Below are 16,060 nucleotides of genomic sequence, written 5' to 3' on the forward strand. Positions count from 1 at the left end.
GGAAAGTGAAAAGTTTAGAAGTATTTTAATATTGAGCATCTTCTAACCATATCCAAGTAACAGTAACATTTCAAGGCCTTGAAAAACTATTTTCTCAGTCAGCTTCTTCTTCCAATCGATAACGGCCTTGTGGACATAAAATTGTGGATTATTTTGCAAGACAGATTTTCTGTTTTGTGTTTCTTCTGAGCTTTTCTCTCTGGTTTGAAGTGGGCAGGGCTTAGTTGGAAAAAGGTGGTTTCATGTAATTTCTGTGCACGAACATTAACATTAACAAAGCAATAGTGCTGAATAGGTCTGTGTTAAGAAAATTAAACCTGCATCTATAGGCTTTTTTTATGGTTTCACGTGCAGAATGTCACTGAAAGAGATGCAAAATAAACTAAACGGCCATCTTGCTCCTCTTTACATGTCTGTGCCCAGGGACCCATTTTCTAATTAATGTTAACGTGCAGCAATCAAGTCAAATACAATCCCCAAACGAATGCAGTAGGTGTTGAATTCACAGTGCACGACTCTGACCACATGTCATTCTGCTTCAGTGAAAGCAGTTTGTTATTGGCAAACACGTGTTATAATCTTTAATTTTTCAATCGTAACAGAGATAGTGTGAATTGTCAATGTGACATGCAGATGGAAATACAGCAATGGCATGAACTTTGCAGCTACACTCTATCTAAATCTATTTGCTACAGCACAGAAAACATCTGCGCCGTGCAGCCTTTGGCTGCTGGTTGAACCGTTTTCTCAGAGCTTTGGTCCAGTAAATATAGATTTTTGATCAAAGCTACATTTTCTGTGGTTATTTCCACTATGATTTGGTTTGAACAGCAGTAGGAGCACTGGTACAGTGATACTCTTTTCACAATGGTAATGGCAAAAGTTGAAATGCAATTTATTTTTTTTAAATGGGAAAACGTAAATATTGTACTGTAGCATCAAACTGTCGTGTTGCACCAATGGACTTGTAGATAATGAAGCCACTTTGGAAAAAAATTGTGGAAAATGAACTTGAATGTCAACCGGTTTAAGTCTAATTCATGCTGAAGTTCAAGAAGTTTTCCCACCTCTAAATTTCATCAGTTCTTCATAACGCAGAGCTTTTGAATATGTTTCCAGAATTTGGTTGACAGACAGTTTTTTTTTTTTTTTTTTTTTGGGAGGCATTTGATTCCTTTATTTTCGTAGGACAGATGAAGACATGAAAGGGGAACGACATGCAGCAAAGGGCCGCAGGTCGGAGTGAAAACCGCAGCCGCTGGGTCGAGGAGTAAACCTCTATATATGTGCGCCTGCTCTACAAACTGAGCTAACCCCGGCCACACAGACAGACAACCAAGTTTTAATGTTACCAAAGGTCAAAGGTGACATTTTTTCTGAGATTCTTTGGTGCCTTTTGGATTCTGTGGCACTCAAAGCATGTAACCGGTGTAAAGGTGAAACAAGACACTGGGACTCGAGATCCACCACCGTCCTTATTTACAGACAACACCAGCTGTTTATCTCAAGAGCTTTTACCCAGAATTCTAGCAGACGAGATGGTGGTTCAGATAAGAATAGACTGGCTAAATCAGTCTCCGCTCCCGAGTTCAACCAGTCATTCACAGATTCATCCAACTCATTGACTGTTGTTTATTTGGGGTGGTGGCCAATTATGTTAGGATACATTCTGCTATTATATACTGGGCCATAATGAACAACTGAAAGGTGAGCAAGGTCATGCAGCTTTCATAGTCCATTCATAAATAAAGCAGAACAAAGGACTATCATTCTTCCCCAGGAAGTGATATACTGTAGTACATAATTTTGTTTGATGTTGCTTACTGGAAGGAACTTACTGGGCTGGACTCTCAGCATTAATGTAATTGAGTTTTACCTCATTGTGCTAAAGCCTTATAGCAATCCCAGAGGATGGGGGTTGCAGGAGGGGGGCGGCATCTGTTCAAACAAGAGAAGTAAAAAATGCTAAAGAAAATCATCAGGGGGGAAGGATAACAGTCAAGTAATGCAGCAACATTGTTTCTGCCAAAAGAAAGGGTGGGAGGGTGAAGAGGGGAAAAACAGTTCAACCTTTGTAATGGTCTCTTTTAATTGGTCAGCAGAGCGACACTGATTTTTTTTCTTCTTCTGATTTTTTGTTGTTGGACTTGTTGGAAGCTTTGAAGGACTACACAAAGCTATTTGATGACTTGAGAAGGTTTTTTTATGTGAATATCTCTATGTAGAGCATCATGAAAGGGGCCCATAGTGAAAATAAGTTGAGCAGTCATGCAACAAGGAGACTTTTATCCATAGTGTAAATAATTTTGGACAAGTTCTTCGAACTACTGTTTGTTATCCCCACAATTCATACATTGTGTTCTGACACATTTTGACCCCCAACCCCAAATAAATAATAGCTTTTGGTTTGCACTTTGAAGACATGGCTAAAATGCAAATGTGGCTCAACAGCAAGCACATTTATTTGGACACAAATGTCCATTCATGCGTTTGGGGGGAAAAGTATTCTCTCAATGGTTCATACATTGTGCACAGTCAGCTTTTCGGAGTCGTCCGTGATAATAGTGCAAAATGGGTTACGTGTTCCATCGTGGGCTTCACTTCACACCGTTTAGAAGCAATTTAAGGTCACCATCCTTACACACCCAGCAATTATAATAAGAGTTCAATTGAGAGGCAGTGACTGACTCACTTCGTGAACAGAAAGTTGTTATCCAGTTAACACAGAGTGGTTTGACTGCAGACATGGTCACAACTCAACAGTAAATTCTGTTTGAGGTTTGATGGGTTGATTCACTGTAAACTTTGCAGAGGCCAAAAGTAAACGCCTTTAACCTGCTAAATAAGATATCCAATAGCACACGCAGTATGCAAACATATCGTTTAAATTACAGTTTGTTAGATTTTATTCATCTGCAGCACTGTACAAATAAGAGTGCCAACGCCCTGGCTGACAAAGCTATCTGAGGTTATTAATGTATGTGGCAACAAGGCAAGAAGGTTAAACAAGTCTGTTTGAATTTATACACTTACTAATAAGAGGACTAAGAGTCAAGCCATGCTAGCAGTCATTAGTTTTGCATACAAACGTCAACTTCATGGTGGCGCTAGAGAATAAGTATATGAATGTCTATACAAAAGTTTCCAGTAATCCATAGTTGTTGAGATATTTTAGTCTGGACCAAAATGGTGGGCTGACCAGCTGATTGCCATTCCTAGAGCCACGCTACTATCATGGCAAACAGTTTTAAGTTTAAGGCAGACATTATTCTCTACTTCCTGTTCAGATGCACCAATCAGGGCCGGGGGGGGGGGGGGTGTGTCTAACTGCATGTCAATCACTGCTCATGAACACGCATTCATTGTCCCTTGTGGGGGGAGGGGCTTAGGAGACCGTTTTGGGCTTTAGCGGAAAGGATGGAGGGACTGAGAAGTTGTGAATGTTCAAATTTTTTGGCTAAGTCCTGAATCTTTGCAATCCTACCTACAGCACCTTTAAAAGTTAGATTTTTAACTTGAAAACAGTAGTTTGACAGGAAAGTCTTTGCTCAAGTTCCATTAGCTTTTCCCGCATTTTAATAAAATTTTTAAATCACAAATGGCTTAGCTGATGGAGTTTGGATGTAGTTGACTGCTAAAAGTGGACCAAGAGTTAGGCATTTTTGGGTAAAATCTAAAATGATAAGATATACTGAATTTATTATCACTATGGAAAACAAAGCTATTGCTCCCTGTTCTTAAAATGAGACATTTTGACTATAAAAGTATTGCACAATGAAAGTGATATGTGAATACTTAAACTGCAGTTGTATACCCAACAACAATAATGTGTATCAGCTTTAAATGTCGCAGTTTTAACTTTAGTTTTTTATGGTTGGTGAAATTTCTACGAACTTTGTTATGGAAAAGTCTTCCAACCCTGTGTTTAAACCATCTCAAAACCGCACTGCAATCATGTACAAAAAGTTTGCAGGAGCGATATTTTTACTGTCTGTAAGATTAAGTAAAAATGTGAAAACCAACCAAATCGTCCACCAGTCATAATCAATCATCCGTCCTCCATATCTGCTGCAGCCGCCTCCTTCCTTATATCAACACAACAGAAACAACATTAAGTCTTTCTGTAAATACTGCTTGACATGGTAAGCGTTGTACTCCACCCCATACGGCTACACCATGGTGGAGCCTGGTACTGAACATTAAGTCACGGTACTTTGGAGGCTGAGACAGTCTTTGTAAGGCCACAGACTGATATACAGGCATAGTTGTGGGAGTGGAGACTTGTGAGGAATGGCAGACCTTTTCACAGGAGGTGATTAATGCAAACTGAGCTATTAAGGTCTATGGGAAGAGTACACTACACTGAATTTATTTCTGGGTTAAACCATTCCTTGCTCTCCTTGGAGAGGATCACCGTGGCCAAAAGAACTTGCTGTGTTGTAGCAGACAAAAGAAATGTTAGGTAATATGAGAAATCCAGGATCCAATGTCCTATACTTTAACCATACTGCAGTGGTGGAAAGTAACTTAATACACTACTCAAATACTGTGTTTGAGTATAGTTTTGAGGAACTTGTACTTGAATTATTATACTTTCCCCTTCATTTAACTGGAAGCTACTTCTCAGATCAAGATTTTACATTTTAAAAAGTGATCATAATCACTGTATATAAAATACAATATATTGATAAAGATTAAACTTGTGATTCCTGACCTTTCTGGACAATGACCTGTCTAAAAGTGCTTTTCCATCCACCTGTTATTATGAAAATTTTCAATTTGCGCATAAAGAATACCTGTGTAAAAACACCAGAAATGTATAAAAAGAAGAAAGATTAACTTTTTAGGCTTGGCTGAGGTGGAAAAGTTGGTGTATAAATAAAAACAAATGAGACAGAGTGCAATGGAAACAGACTTGGTGAATAAATCATGACGTGAAGCATGTGACTTAAATGTCTACTGAAGCTTTCGCTCCACTGATGAGCTAAAAAAAAGGAAAAAATCAAAAATGCCATGTTTTCATCATGTTTGCTCATTGTTTTCGTTCATTTGAGGCTTTTTTAATTGGGTTATTTCGTTGTGCCCTCTTCTCCTGCAGTGGTTTAAAGGCAATGGTGTGGTTAGAGCCTCCTACTGTTTATCTTGATGATCCCAACTCCAAATTTACATAATGGTAGTTGATGGAATTTGGCATTTATTCCCATTTTCTTTCGCTGATTTTCTAGAAATTTGGTTAAAATTTGTGCAAAACTTGACATGTATGTTGTTAGCAGTTCCGCCAAAGAGAAGGCTAATTTTCCCTCTAAACCTTTTAGATTGTTTAATTTAAATAACAGTTTGAGACTCAAAGATGTAAAACTATCAAACTATTCTCAAAAAACCAACACTTCAAGAAATGAATACAAATTTCTGTAGCAGAACTTAGTTCTTTCTTTTTTTCTGTCCCATTAATCATCTCACGACTCCACAAATTAATATTGTGGCTCTTTGAAGGGGCTCAACCCATGGGTTGGGAGCCGCTATGCTTAATTGCTCTACCTGAATATGAAGTGTCACATCAAGCAGCTACAACAGTAACATCCTACTTATAGCACTATATCAATCTATAATTGTTCTGCAAAACCAGTATATAACTTGTAATGGAGTATTTTTACATTATGGTATTGTTACTTTAATTTATTAAGTACATGATCTAAGTACTTCTTCCACCACTGCTATACTGGGAACTAAACACTGCAAACTTTATTTACTCAACAGTGGTTAAGTGATGGACTCACCACACAATTCCTTTTCCATGTAGGTGTGGTTCATTTCCCACCATTTATCTAATGTGTTTTGTAACAGGAGACAGCGAGTCATTGTTCCCATAAGGAGCAACAAAGAGTTAATTTTGGAATTCAAGGAGGCAACGTTATCACACTACATTACAATGGCAGAATGATCTCCATAACAACATATTCTGAAAACATGTGAGTTGTGGTTTAAATGTTTTAAGCGGTGACCCCGCTTAGCCCTGTGGTCCCCAGGCTTGAGAGGAGAGTTATGCAAAAATGTATACTGATGTATGAATTGTGCATTAATCATAGACTGACAAAGCAAGCCCACAATGTTTCTTCATTAAATAAAATGTGAAGTGAAAAGTGAAGATGTACGCTGGAGGCCAGTTTACAGTAAGTAGTGACAGACATTAAATTAGAAAAAAAAGTAATGTGGAAGTAGTAGATGGTAGAAAGCTTTACGCTATATTATTAAATAAGAAACGGTGGCCTACATGAAAGTCTTAAAAACATGAGTGATATTATTTGGCTGCAGTTTGTCAATATACTGTCCTGAAAATATAAGTTGATTAATAGTTCATTTTATCGACAGCAAAATAAATGGCAACAATTTTGATAATTGATGAAACTATTTATCAAGGAAAAATAGCATCTGGTTTCTGCTTCTCAAATGTGAGAATTTGCAGCCTCTCTCTGTTTTATATAATTGTAAACTGATTATTTTTTTATAATGAATTGTCCTGTTTTTCTTTTCTTTCGTCCTGTTTTATATAGCAAATGTTACTAGTGTATATCTTTTGTCCTTTTTATTGTAATTTCTAACTGCCAAATGGACTACAGATGGAAATTAGCCTTTGGGCTACAATCTGGCACTTTTACGTGTACTGCTGTACATGTTCATCAAAGTTTCTTCTTATGTTATTATTTTACCTTACTTTTAATAGTCACATTAAGTACACAGTCGTATTGAAAGGAAGGAGTCACAAAGAGTCACAAAACAACAAACAAAATGATGATAACAGAATAACTATAGAATAGTAGACAAAAAATAGTTAAGTGGGGTCTTAACTGTTTATGTCCTAAATCAGCTCTCTGTGTCTGATAGTACTTGTTTCAATTCAAGGTAAAAATGTATGGAAAGATTTATGTGTTGTTGTGACTCTAACTTTGAATAAAGGTCAGACAAATACATTTGATATCACTCAAAGTTGACAAGACCTTGACCATAGGACATTGAGGATATTGAAAAAGCGGTGAACCTGTTGTGCCAAATCTGTATGGCATCCGGTACAGAAGTTGGGAGGTTTGCATATCCTCTCCAGCGTATTGTTTTCTACAGTTGCTTAACATCCTAAAGGCTGTAAAAGACTGTACAATTTTTTTAAATTGGAAAACCAGCATGCTGCCGAAGCCTCTGATTTTGCCATAAACAAAAACATTTCCTGTGTATTCAACCAGTTTCCCCCAATTGTATTTATCCTGCCAATGAGAAGTAGAAAGTCTCTAGAGTAACATTAATATGGCCCTGTTGCTTTGTTTTTTTTTACTGTGCATGCGTGGAATAAACAAACAAAAACAATGAATGCACCTCATCAAACAAATAAACTAAATTAGCTTTCCTTTAACCTTTCTGGATAAGATAGATGCAAACAATGTGCTGAAATAATACATCTTAATGGGTAAAATCAGAATCATTTTGGATTTGTTTTTGGATTCATTTATAAAAGTGGAATTTCTTATCAAATTGTATCAATTCACTACTTCCTATACAGTAGATTTGGTTCTCCACATCCTCATGTTTTGTTTGTTTTACCAAAGGGGCTGACCTTTTCCCAAGCCATCTTCGTGCAACCATTTAGAGAACTGTTTGTAGACAATGACGCAGGTGTCGTATTTCAATATTTATAAAATCGGGATGCATTAGAAGGAAATCCTGAAGAGGAAAGAAAGGTACGATAAGTTAAACTCGTACACAAAGTTTCAGGCGTTTCCTCACTGTAATTAAGTAGATAGATAATGGCAACGATTAAAACAGTAGCCTTTCTATCAACTGACTAGAGCTTATTGTAGGCACGCAGGACATATAACTGCATGTGTTTTATCCAGGCAGAAATAAATTGCTTTTATTGGCCCAAGGATGACATAATTTTCATTTCAGGTAGTTTTAATGTGAAGTAAAAACATGAAATTGTATTTAGAGGTATATGTTTTGAGAAAAATGCCATGTTTTCATCATGTTTGCTGATTGTTTTCGTTCATTTGAGGCTTTTTTAATTGGGTTATCTCGTTGTGCCCTCTTCTCCTGCAGTGTTTTAAAGGCAATGGTGTGGTTAGAGCCTCCTACTGTTTATCTTGATGATCCCAACTCCAAATTTACATAATGGTAGTTGATGGAATTGGGCATTTATTCCCATTTTCTTTTGCTGATTTTCTAGAAATTTGGTTAAAATTTGTGCAAAACTTGACATGTATGTTGTTAGCAGTTCTGCCAAAGAGAAGTCTAATTTTTCCTCTAAACCTTTTAGATTGTTTAATTTAAATAACAGTTTGAGACTCTTGAGAAGATGTGAAACTATCAAACTATTCTCAAAAAAGCAACACTTTTTTTCTTTTTTTCTGTCCCATTAATCATCTCACGACTCCACAAATTAATATTGCGGCTCTTGGAAAGGGCTCAACCCATGGGTTGGGAGCCGCTATGCTTAATTGCTCTACCTGAATATGAAGTGTCACATCAAGCAGCTACAACAGTAACATCCTACTTATAGCACTATATCAATCTATAATTTTTCTGCAAAACCAGTATATAACTTGTAATGGAGTATTTTTACATTATGGTATTGTTACTTTCACTTATTAAGTAAATGATCTAAGTACTTCTTCCACCACTGCTATACTGGGAACTAAACACTGCAAACTCTACACATAAAAAAAATCAAGGTGTTTATTTGTCATTGCATATGCATTCTCATGACTTTCTAGTTTATTTACTCAACAGTGGTTAAGTGATGGACTCACCATACAATTCCTTTTCCATGTAGGTGTGGTTCATTTCCCACCATTTATCTAATGTGTTTTGTAACAGGAGACAGCGAGTCATTGTTCCCATAAGGAGCAACAAAGAGTTAATTTTGGAATTCAAAGAGGCACCGTTATCACACTACATTACAAAATGTGGTGGTATTCCTTAGTTAAAAGCTTAAGTACTTAAATGGGAACAGCAGGCCCAAGTTGGCAGTTGCATAGTGAAGATTACACACAAACTGAAAGGTTCAAATGTAAAAACAAATACAGTTTATCTCAATATGGGTGCTACTTTTGACACATGCTGACGTTTACATTTTTTTTCTCATTTTTTTCTTCTTTTTTTATTATTTATCACATTTAACAATCAACAATGTTTCTAACCAAACGAAAAAAAATGTAAACCACAAAAATAAAACACAAACAAGTTACCAAGAAAAGAAAGAAAAGAGAAAGGAAAATGTCTGACCTGACACTTAGCCTTTGCAGGTCACTGTATGTCACCCGCAGTCTGACTTAAGTATGTGGGAAAAAGCTGTTACAACACTATGTTGGGAGTCACATGAGTGAAGTTCCATCCTCAATATAAAGTTAGAAATTCCTCAGAGAAATGACACCACACTAGTGTGACATTGTCATGGCTACATTATGCATTCATAGGTCTGTGTTGCTGCTGCAGCATCATGTCAGTGATTCAACGTGGTCCTGTGTCACCACGAGGAATCTATAGGCAAGAGGAAGAGGCTCAGGACGACAGGAGCGATAAACAAACCCATTCACAGAAGCTCATAGACATAGAGCTTACTGGAAGCTGCTGGCATCGAAATACCAAAATGCTGTATGTTTACTGGATTGTAATGCTAACTTTGTGACCAACTACAAAAGACATACAGTGGTCTGCCCTCTCCATCAGCTGATGGTTTGTTGTACAGGCTCAAAGCCTTAAAACACCACTCGTATTACTAAACTTTGAACATTATTTGTCCCTGAAAGGCAATTGGTTTTGCAGCACCGAGTTCAACTTAAAACAAACATGAAATAAAAGACTCAGCAGCACTGCATCAATAAACAAGCATAATCTTTAGGAACAGTAATAAGAACACTATACTGTCAGACCTACATATGACCAGCAGCATTATCCCACAAGTAGGCCTGAATACATCTGATGGGCAAACTACCTCTTCCCTAATGGCTGTGGGGATGAATGAGTGCTTGTATCCTTTTTTTCTTGACTGAGGGGAATCTGAAGCGGGTGCCACAGAGGGCATTAGAAGTTATCTTTCAACACTGTTTTCAATGAATAAGAATTCAACAGGTGCTACTGCTTTAACAACTCCATCAACAGCAGAATCTTGTAGGCTAATTGTGCAAATTGGAATGGCGAGTATTCAAGGAACTGAAAGCTGTCGAATCTCAAATGTGTATTGAAATGTCACTGCACTCAAGCTGGCTGTGTCGCTGGCAAACAAACAAACTGAAACAGCGCATTAGACAGTTCACTGACTGCATTGAAATTGTTTACTAAGTTAGTTTGTTGCTATAAATAGGGTTCATCAGTGCTGAAAGAAAGGGAACAACAGTAATCTCTGTTCCATCAGTGTTTCCCTTGGTGTTTGGACAACAGGGGAGTCCGGGGACCTGAACTAGGGCTAATTAGCCAATTCATCAGCCCTGAAGGGAATGACATGTGATTAAATCCAGTCAACAACAATCACTTTATATAATGCTCTGAAATAGATTAAAGTACACAAAAGTTAATAAAGCCATTATAATGTTCTCCACCTCAATCAGCAACAACATTACAATTCTGCTTACTCAGCAAGTAATATGTATACCGACCGGTATGTATATATATATATATATATATATATATATATATATATATATATATATATATATATATATATATATATATATATATACACACACACATATATGAGTATATCACGAGTACTTTCACTTTTGATACTTTTAGTACATTTGACTGATTTTAGCCTATTTATTCACTTTTAAAGCAGGGCTTTTACCTGTGGTGTATATTTACACTGTGGTATGACTGCTTCTACTAAAGCAAAAGGCTTCAATACATATTCCACCGCTGACATTAAGTAGTATTAGTAGGCCTATATTTCTGCATTTAAAGATTTTAGTAACAGGGATTACAGGTTATGGTTGCATGAAGCTGTTGTTTAGGATGGCATAAACTAAAATGCAAATTCTCTACCAAGGAGAGCCCCCTAGTGCTCAAACACTAGGACAGAAGGGTCAACACAGAGGAATCTTGACTAAATTAATGACTATACATTTTATAAATGTGCTCCTGGCTTGTGCACTCATATAAGATGAGATACACAGATCTAGGCTACAACAATAATAATGTAATATTGCTGTCACTCAAAACTACACAGCAGCTGTAGCGTTAACCACATAGCTAAATTATCTATAAATGCACATTTAGCTAGCTAGGTTATCAATTATCACCACTGGGCTATCTATAAGTTGCTCCATTTAAAGTCTGCACATTAGGGCTGTCAAAATTAACGCGTTAATTTTTGCGTTAATTTTTTAATATTTAACTCGTTAAAAAATTAACGAAATTAACGCAGCTGTGTTTGTTTACTTCATGTGGCGGCTGAGAAACGTAATACTTCTCCATAACACCAGGCGGCGCTACTCTGTATTGTTGCCCAAGTAATGAAAACCGGCAGCTGATTGGACGAACGCGTCACATGGGTTTGTTTTCTCCGGATATTGAGAGCCAGACTGTCATGGCGGCCGTTCAGAATCCGATCTCATATTGTACTAAGATAGTTCACTGAAACATGTTTCTGAAAACATTTTAAGCAAGAAATAGGCCGTGCAGTTGCTGAATCTGTCTTCATTTCAGCTCAACAAAGGTCAGTTTAGAAGATTTTCGTCAGATTTTGAGAGACTAGTCACGTCACCTCACTCCGCTCGCCATTTCCGGGTGAGTCCCGACTGCCCTGCCGCCGACTGAACTCTCGGCTCGTTGGAGATGAACCGCGCCCGCCTGTAAAGTAGCGAGAGCAGGCGACAGCAGCCGGGGACGGTGACAAAAATCTGCTCTCAAGTCAGACAGTTTCTAGCCGTTTCCAGCAGCCTTCAGCAGGACTAAATAAGCCAAATTGTTGCTGCTGTTGTTCTGAAAGATATTAAACATTCTGAACTTAGCAGAACCTTTCCTTGTTTGTTTTTTTCTTCATATTTGCAAAGTTAAATGATTTAGCATTTAAATATCCATTATTATAAGCTTCAGTCTCAATTTAAAAAAGTGATTAATCGCGATTAATTACAGCAAATTGTGCAATTAATTAGTTAATTTTTTTTAATCGATTGACAGCCCTACTGCACATACTAGTTATTATTAAAGCCTACATCTATGATACACATAGATAGGCTATATACAGTATAAGCATGATAGCTAGCATACTGAAAAAATAACATTGATTTAAATTGAAACATCTATTTTACTTCAATGTATATTCCTTTAATTGAAACATCTATTTTACTTCAATGTATATTCCTTTAACAAGATGTGTTACTGACAAATTAGCCAACTATAAAGACATAGATATTTTAAACGATTTTTTTTCTCAGTCCTCTTTGTTCAATTCAACAGTTCCCAAATATATTGACCCCACCCTACATCCATACCATAGACTGTTAATATACAGTCTATGATCCATACACCCATGGATGCCTACACCCGACAGCAAAATTACGAATCCCACTCGACATATGATCCCACTATGGCCACGCCAAGACCCGCCCTACGGAGCAGCTCGATTGGTTGGGGTTAGGCATTTCACCTCGAGTGGTTAGGGTTAGGTTTAGGTTAAGGGATTGGTCAGGAGATAGGACCTGTACACGTAAGCATGGACGCCTGGCCAATAGTGGTGTGTGAATGCTATTGAAGGGCGGGTCTTGGCGTGGCCATAGTGGGGAAAATAAAATATCGCCACCGCACCACCACCATACTGTCTATGACCACCACGGCACAAGAGCCTCCCAATGGAGCCTCCACTGTTGCCATAGTTACCAAGTAACAAACTAACTTGGGGCACGTCCTTCTCACTTCTTTTTATATGTCAATGGTCCTTCTATGGGCACGTCACAAGCTAGATTTTGATTGTCAACTTTTGCAAATGTGACGTTATCGGAGATAAAAGAACAGGTTGTCTTCTGAAGCTTTGATTTCAAACTCTAAAATAATTATTAAGTAAACAATACTGACGACAAGGATGGAAACAAAAAACACGCGGCCCATTTTCCCTTGGTAAGTAATAGCCTACGGCTTTGTTTGTTGAGCTGTTAACGTTAGAAATTATAAGCAGTCGTTTCTTTGGTGATTTGTAACGTGAGTGAATGTAGACTAGCTAGTGGTGGAATGTAAATATAATAATAAAGTACTGAACAAAATGAGATTCTTGAACCTTACTTGAGCAGCCACTTACATTTTTATAGCCTAGCTAACGTTCCTACTTTCTATTCCACTAGCTAGCTAGATTTTGAAGGCAAATATTGTTACTTTTTTACTTCACATTACATTTATTTGACAGCTTTAGTTACTAGTTGCAGATTCAGATTGATTAATTAATTTAAACAACAAATACATCATGTTTATTAATTAAGCTATCCAGCATAGCTTTTATAAAGAAATGTGCCCGACATTTACCAGCTGCAACACATTATTATAAGGCCCGCGATAGAGAATATAAATAGTCCTTTCTTTGCCAGAGAGACAACAGCCAAATAGCCTACAGGCTGAGTGTCCAACTGGCAAAATATAAAGGAGGATATGAAAAGGCAATTCAGATAGCAACGTGCATGTGGTTCAAATAGAGATGCACTTCCTGCCCAAAAATGGAAAAATGCTCCAGCACAGAAAAAGTGTGAGCTCCTGCTAAAATTTTAAGTGAACTAAAAAAAAAAAAGCCAGTTCTCCATTTAGAAATGATTATGTAATACATATTGTATATACACAGTGCTTAACAGTGTGTGACTGATGGAAACTATATTATATCTACAGAAACTATAACTGTTGCTCAGCAGCAACCATACAGTGATTACACTGTCTGCCGTTTTGTGTCTGGTACGGGTATCTCTGGGCGAGGCTATATTTCTAAAGGATACATAGCTGATCATTGCGTTTATCATTATCGTTTCAACTAAGTATGTGAAGTACTAAGATTAGATAAGATTAGTAAAAACCTTTCTTGTTAATCCTCAGGTACAAGGAGAGGTTGCAGACCAAGTATCATAAAGCCCCAGCAAACAAGATGTCCTTGATCGGTAGTTGTTGCCGTTTTGTAAACGTGAGCCTCGATGACTTCAGTGACTGCTCGTCAGTCTTATCCGGGGACCAGAGAGGTGTCTCACCAGTTATTTTTCATGACACTCCAAACCAGAACTCCAGTCAAAGGCATAAAAAGTGCTCCTCTAAAGAACATGCTTGCTTTTCAAAGCAGATGATCCAAAAGCAGATTCGCAGAGAATATGTGGCTGCTGTGGAGGAAAAACTCAAACAGCATCCTCTGGCTATGTACCTGCACTATAAGGATCATATGACCCCAGATGTAAGTAGCATGGCAGCAGTCTGGACTACTAAGCTGCATTGTGCCAGAACAAGAGGGCAGTAAGAGTTTATCCTGTCTTTACATGTGTCTTCATTTCTCTGCAGCTATTTGATAAGGTGTTATCCGTCTTGGACCCAGACATGAGCGTTATCAGTGCCTCTGCACTTCCTACGCTTACAGGAGATGATGTGGAGGAGGAAGATGAGGAAAACTGTACAGAGCCAAGTCAGGAAGAAGTGAACAGAGCAAAACACAGAACTTCTGCTGATAAAACGCAAGTAAACTGTCAATTTGATTTGTAGTATTAATATAATCTGAAGATCCATCCAACAAATAAACACGATTCTGTCTGTAATGCGGCTACACATTACTTCTCAATTATTTTACAGCAGTACTAATGGCCAAAATCCAAGTCCAAGAAACCCCTATATTGTAAAAATGAATGGAAATTGTATCAAGAAAGGCCAACAAGTGAATCAACTGAGCATCCATAAAGACATGAACGTAGCCGCCAAACCTTTCAGCAGACAGTTTGTCTCTCCGGTAAGTTTGAGAAAAGAAAACATTAAGGTTACCCTTTGTTAGACCTTACACAAGAAGCAGTATAATGTTAAAACAATGATACAATGGACTTATTTCGGACTCTTGCAGGACGAAGAGACAAATGTTACGGAATCTCCAATACTGGGCCTTTCAGACTCTTCATCTCCAACTTTCCCCATTTAAGTGGACGCCGCCAACAATTTCCGGTTCAAGAACTGAATCCTGGGGCGCCTGGGTAGCTCACCTCGTAGAGCGGGTGCCCATATATAGAGGTTTACTCCTCGACGCAGCGGCCACGGGTTCGACTCTGACCTGCGGCCCTTTGCTGCACGTCATTCACCCTCTCTCTCCCCTTTCGAGTCTAAGCTGTCCTATCAAATAAAGGCCTAAAATGCCAAAAAAAGAATCTTTAAAAAAAAAAGAACTGAATCCTGTCACAGCCACAAACAGAGCAGACAGTTTCAAAAGGCCTTTGAGCTAAATAAAAGTACAAAAAGAGTAAAGTTCACAAATTCTTAAACCCACAAATCAAAATACATTTTTTTATGGCTACTGATTAGAAAAATCCAATACACATACAGTAAAAGCCACGCATGTCCAAGGAGCTTTTCCTGCATCCATGTGAAATAGTTGGGCTGCTGACCGAATTAGGAGCTCAAAAAGATGTAGCTGTGAGCAGTTATGTAATCCACAATGGACTATGACTGCCAAGGCTTAAGGCAAGACTATATATTAAGAGGAGGGGTTGCAAAAGACCTTTGTACCTTGTATGGTGTATTCAGAGCATTAATTTACAATGCTCTTCAAAACCCCACTGTAAAAAAAAAAAAAAAAAAAAAAGAAGGAAGAGGAAGTGTGTTTGAAATGTCTTTGTTTTAGTATACAAGGAAACATGGACCATTAAGCATTGTTAGGGTGGGGGGGTCAGAGGTTTTATGATAATTGATGCCTAAAATTAACTTAAACAGCAAAGATAGATGCTGCATTATTGTTAACTATCTTCTCTATATTTGTATCAAGCTTGTTTGACTGTGTACCGCCAAAAATGCAAATATAGTAGACACATTCTTTTTTTTAATTTGGTATGATTCCTGGAATAAAATAACTCAAACATAATTT

The 16,060-nt window shown here is 37.7% G+C and overlaps 1 protein-coding gene across 1 annotated transcript; it reads left to right on the plus strand.

Annotated features, from left to right (window-relative positions):
* Positions 1 to 12,783: 12,783 nt before the first annotated feature.
* On the plus strand, positions 12,784 to 15,124 carry fam47e (family with sequence similarity 47 member E). The gene is made up of 5 exons (XM_028579166.1): positions 12,784 to 13,098; positions 14,053 to 14,398; positions 14,503 to 14,672; positions 14,788 to 14,941; positions 15,050 to 15,124. Exons 1-5 carry the CDS (start codon positions 13,064 to 13,066, stop codon positions 15,122 to 15,124), a joined length of 780 nt encoding a protein of 259 aa, XP_028434967.1. The 5' UTR covers positions 12,784 to 13,063.
* The last annotated feature ends 936 nt before the right edge of the window (positions 15,125 to 16,060 follow it).

The sequence above is a fragment of the Perca flavescens genome, chromosome 5 (assembly GCF_004354835.1).
Source record: "Perca flavescens isolate YP-PL-M2 chromosome 5, PFLA_1.0, whole genome shotgun sequence".
Lineage (NCBI taxonomy): Eukaryota > Metazoa > Chordata > Actinopteri > Perciformes > Percidae > Perca > Perca flavescens.

Bases quoted from the DNA above. Each gene is read 5' to 3' on its own strand.
- fam47e (XM_028579166.1), top strand. From the start codon at position 13,064: ATGGAAACAAAAAACACGCGGCCCATTTTCCCTTG. The intron at 14,399-14,502 runs GTAAGTAGCATG...ATTTCTCTGCAG, and splicing joins AGGATCATATGACCCCAGAT to CTATTTGATAAGGTGTTATC. The intron at 14,942-15,049 runs GTAAGTTTGAGA...GGACTCTTGCAG, and splicing joins GCAGACAGTTTGTCTCTCCG to GACGAAGAGACAAATGTTAC.